Raw genomic sequence first — 5,343 nt, forward strand, 5'->3', positions numbered from 1 at the left:
CACCCGGTTGCCCTGCGGACTCTCTAGGCATTTCATGCTGGAAACAAACCATATCCCATGTGATCAGATGAGTTTTAGAGAACACATGTTGACCTGAGGCCTTTGATTCTGTTGGGTTTACAAATATCAAGGTGATGTATGGGTCAGTACGCACATCGCTAAGTTATGTTGGCTTTCAAAGTCCAAAGTATGTTTGCAGTCTACAGTAAGTTAACATAATGAGCTTTTTACAAAGTCACAAGTTCACAGAGAAGTGGCATTGGCTTATTCCAAGACACCAGAAGAAAATGAATAAAACCCTGCATCAAATCAACACAAATGCAGTTCTTTCTCATAGCCGCACATTCAGGTGTGCTCTTTAGCCCCACTTGTGGGCCACAGATGGAGGAAATGTTAGCAGGGGAATGCAAAAGTGTCAATTGAGAGGCAATTTCATGGGTCTGAAGAACCCCATAATGACTGTGTTGATAGAGGGGCAGAGCTGGGATTGCTGAGAACAAGCTGCATAATGTATGAGGGTTAAACGACTAGCAGTCATCGCTCCTTAGACACGACATGCTGACGTTTCCTGCATGGAATTTATTTGTTATTTCTGCATTACAATGTGTTTCTGTCTTCAGCAGGAAAAATGCAGAATGGTACACAGCTTAGTACAATATGTGAATGTTTACTCGTGTCAAAATTCTTGTCTGATAACATCTGGCTACATGCTGTATGGTCAAAACACTTACATTAGCCATTTTAATGTCTTTCTTCTTTTATTCTCACAAGCAGTAAAACACTGAAATGCTAATTCAAAAGTGGTTGAAAGAGGTTTGTGAAGGTGACATTACAACAGCATCTCAGCAAACAAAGAAATAAAACATTCACAATATCATTGGAAACTACATACAGACAAAATGTGGAGATTATCATAAAGGTACATTTCTTTGTGCTTGAACACAATATCACAAACACACTGAATATTTAAAGATTGCCACAGTGTAAAAGTCACTGTGTAAAATATTTGGATAGCGTATATGCTCACACACAGTTTTCATGTCAACAAGCCATCAGGATCCAGCCTTAATACTGGTATACTTGATCTTCCATCCCTTGTTCTTCCCACTAGAGTCAGATCTGAACACAACATGCACTTGGTAACTTCCTGTGTCAAACCGACCGGGTGCTATTGATCCACAAAAGGGTCCATACTCTTGTCCAGCTGTCGAAATCTTGTAAACAAAAAAGGGGGAACATCAGGTAAGAAGATTAATTAAAGCCCTGGACGATTTATGTCCACCCAAACTTAATTATGCAGGAAACGGCATGCTCATGAAGTATATCACCCGAGGAGGACAAGTCTGTAACAAACTGCCTTCACAGGCATGAGGAGGAATACATTGCTCATTTATCTCCCTGCGTGTCCTGAAGTCACTGAACTAACCTTCAACATATCGTATGGACAAGGGACATCCGAGTGTCCCTCTACGTCAAAGGGCTCCAGGAAGTCCAGGATTATTCTGTGGCCCTCTGACAGACTTATGGTGTGATCACACTGACTCATGGGGGGGTAAGGGTTCGGGTAGCCCGGACTGGTCAGAACCCCCGACAGCGAGGTCAACACCTGGCTGAGGCATGGCACTGCAGGGAAGACTCACATGTTCAGGCATGTTTCAGATATTGTGCGCAGTTCTCTCTGTTTGAGCCCTTGTATGTTACTTGGAAATACTGATGAACAGGTGTCATATGTGCAACAACACAGAACTGGCTATGAAAAAGTTATTGTAAGGAAGAAAATAACTCTTCCGTGTCAATCGGGACATTTACTGGCATAATAAATAATGGGATTCATTTAGGTTTGCATTATTGCGCCGGCAAGGGTGCATATGTTGTTAACAAATTAGTTTTGCAAAGAGGCTGAGTTCCTATAATTCATACAATTAGTACAATCTGTAGGCAGATAATCATTTTTGCCTATTCATTGCATGATTTGTTTTGTCACCCTTTTTCCTGTGGCATATAATAATAATTTCAGGCACATCAACTGGTAATTGTGATTAATGACATAGTGTCAGTACACTATTGGTGCTGCACACAGGTATCCATTTTTAATGCCATTTGAAGTTTGCTTTCCCTTAGGAATCGACAGTAATTAACCTTGTCTTGCATCAGCTGGCATAGATCAACTACTTTATGCATCAGTGTGCCATTTCAATCTGAAATCAGTTAGAACAGGCCAGTTATGATAAAATGAAATCCAATCTAGAACACAATCAACTTTGTGCCCGACTTTAAATGTCAGAAAATAGTTTTTTGAAGATTTGTTCAAACATTTTGAAAGACAAATGTTTTTTATCCAAATAATTATCTTTAATAACACTTTACAATACTGCAGACTGATCTAATTTTCCTATACACTTCAGGGGAAAGTCTGAAATTACCATCATTTTGTAATTATAACACTTCGATACCACAGCAACAAATTGGGCCAAATTAAAGACTTGGTCATTATTTGATTATATAATCAACAAACGATGTGGAATTCTAGTATGTTCAAGCTGAACATATCAAACAGAAGTCAATGCACACTAATGGAAATTGCTTTACTTCCATCAATATCTGCTGTGTCTGGCAGGGGGGATCTGAGCTGTGTATGTAGCTTGAGAAACCCCATAAAGAGATCAATCTACAGTCAAATGTTATGTGCCAATCCCTTGACACTGAACCTACCTTTACAGCGTTTGACCCTTTGATTGAGCTCAGATGAACAAGCCTCTTGAGCTTTTGGCTATGGCTCTTACCTGTGCAGGATCTTGTGTTGTCATGGAGAAGGTACCCTTGTTTGCAAGTGCAGTAATATCCGCCAATGTAATTGTGGCAAAAATGATCACACACTTTCTCCCCATCTATCTTCGATTCACACTCGTTGATATCTGTAGGAGACAAAGAGGTTAATACTTCGCAGTAGATATGTAGCTTTCAAGTCTCCTGAAAATGTGACTAAACTCAGGATAGTCTATGACTGTTTTTTTTAATTGCATTTTTCTGGAGAGTTTATGTCTCCACAGCAATTTAGGCTGACAATAGAGGAGTCCGATGTGACGTAACTCTAGAAGACACGAATAAAAGGTGCTGTAGAAGGTTGTTCACAGTGCAACAGTGTTAATTGCATGACAACAGATATTGTAGATTATATTATGTTGGGTAAACTACCTTTTTATATCTGCTCTCTGATCTCTCGACGAATTGAAAATATGTATTGCCTGAGATCTCATGATGTTGTTTTATTAAATGTGCCAAGTGCTAGGACTGTCTTAGGGAAGAAAGCTTTTAGATGTGCAGCTCCACTAAATTGGAACAGTCTGCAAACATGTTTAAAACTGAGCACTTTGGTTCCCCTGCATCATTTTAAAACTCGGCTGGGTGACATGCTGTTTGATACTCATGGTACCTGTCACTGTAAATAGAGTTTTGTAAACTGTACTCTGTACATTATGTTGTATGTCATCCTTATTGTTGTTCTGTTGTTTTTATGTTACAAGTGTAACTAATGTCCTGCAGGTCACCCTTGAAAAAGAGATCTTTTGATCTCAAGGGGCTTTCACCTGGTTAAATAAAGGCTACAAACAAACAAATTAATAAACACTTAAATCCGAAAAAAGGAACATAGAGATAAAAAAGGGTATGTTGTGATTATTACAACGTTTTGTTCATACGTAAGGATGCAAAGAGAAATAGGAAGTGTATGTCAAACTATGTTATTTAATTGAATTAGCCGATACCTGTATGTCAATTAAGTATTAAAGTATTTCATCAACAGTGTTTGCTTCGTCACTAATGCATTTCTGTTGTTAATAGCCTCTTTCTTTTTCAATAATTGATGTATAGACATGGGATTATATAATCCTGCTTTATATCTTTAGAAAGAACATTGCACATTGCTTAGTGCAATTACAGCCAATACAAATGTATCTACCTTGTGGCAACAAATGTCACTTTTCTGCATCACCTTCTGCGGTGTAAAACGCTTGGAAGCCCGTGAATCGGCCCTCGTTAGAGTAGTCACTCCTAAAGACCAACGACATGAGGCGCCCGGCTGACAGGATGACGGTGTTCCTCGGGCTGCTTTCATAGTTCTTCTCTTCCTCTCCGCAGAACCGCAAGGTTTCGTTTCCCTCCGCCAAAACCTGGTTTGACACGGTCAGAGGCTGTTTAAAGATCATGCTACAGTCGAAGAAGAGCTCAGACTTCTTTCTTAAGTAAAATATGCAATGTATGGCAAAGTTTAAGTCTTTATGCAGTGGTGGAAGAAGTACTCAGATCTTGTACTGGAGTAAAAGTAGAAGTACAGAAGTGTAGGAATACTCTGTTACAAGTAAAAGTCCTGCGATCAAAATGTTACTCAAGTAAAAGTAGAAAAGTATTAGCATCAAAATATACTAAAAGTACCAAAAGGAAAAGTACTCATTATGCAGATTAGCCCATTTCAGAATAATATATATTCATATATTTGACTTAAGTACAGTACTTGAGTAAATCTACTTACTGTAGTTACTTTACACCACTGTCTTTATATGCATTAATAGCCCATTTCAGTATGGCGTTTATTTGTATCATTTTTAAATTGTAATAACATTAAACTGCTGCTAGATTTCTTAACACAAAAGAATAAATTATAATGTATTAACCATTTGTTTATATTTTAATAATTAATAATCTGAATATTTCAAGTAAACAGTAACTAAAGCTTTTAGATAAATGTACTAGAATAAAAGGTCAAATATTGGCTTCCAAAAGGTAGTGATATAGAAGTATAAAGCAGAATAAAATGTAAATACTCCATTTACAAGCAAGTACCACAACATAGAAGCAGTAATACTTCTACTTAGGTGCAGTACTTGAGTAAATGTACTTCATTACATTCCACCAATGGCTAACCAGTGCAGATAATGGGAGTTGTAGTTTCAGCAGTGTAATACCTGGACGTAGTCATATTCACACTGGTGTGAGGGCTCCATGCTGAAGTGGCTGAAGTAGAGTTTGACCCTGTGGCCCTCTGGGACAGAGATGTTCCATGTTATGAGCTGGTTGTCAGGGTATGGCTGGGGGAAGTGGGGGGAGGTGAAGCTGCCATATAACCCTGTCATTTCCACACTCAGTGAGACATGGAGGAGGGAAAATAGGACAAATACACAGCCCCCACTGGGCAAAACTAGGTGTGATGGCAGCAGGTTTAGGGAATATTTAGCACAAATAAATGTTAACTGACACTCACCTGGTCATGTTGGCTTCACAGTCCCCAGATATTTTGCAGGTTTTGGAGAAGTTCAGCCTCAGTGATCCGAGGGTAAATGAACCCAA

At 38.8% G+C, this 5,343-nt stretch overlaps 1 protein-coding gene across 1 annotated transcript; it reads right to left on the bottom strand.

Moving 5' to 3' along the window:
• Positions 1-726: 726 nt before the first annotated feature.
• On the bottom strand, positions 727-5,343 carry masp2 (MBL associated serine protease 2). The gene is made up of 6 exons (XM_034087730.2): positions 5,258-5,343; positions 4,962-5,184; positions 3,992-4,169; positions 2,784-2,915; positions 1,427-1,623; positions 727-1,214 (listed from the first exon to the last, which is right to left on the bottom strand). Exons 1-6 carry the CDS (start codon positions 5,263-5,265, stop codon positions 1,053-1,055), a joined length of 900 nt encoding a protein of 299 aa, XP_033943621.1. The 5' UTR covers positions 5,266-5,343; the 3' UTR covers positions 727-1,052.

Source organism: Pseudochaenichthys georgianus, chromosome 7, assembly GCF_902827115.2.
Source record: "Pseudochaenichthys georgianus chromosome 7, fPseGeo1.2, whole genome shotgun sequence".
Classification (NCBI taxonomy): Eukaryota; Metazoa; Chordata; class Actinopteri; order Perciformes; family Channichthyidae; genus Pseudochaenichthys; species Pseudochaenichthys georgianus.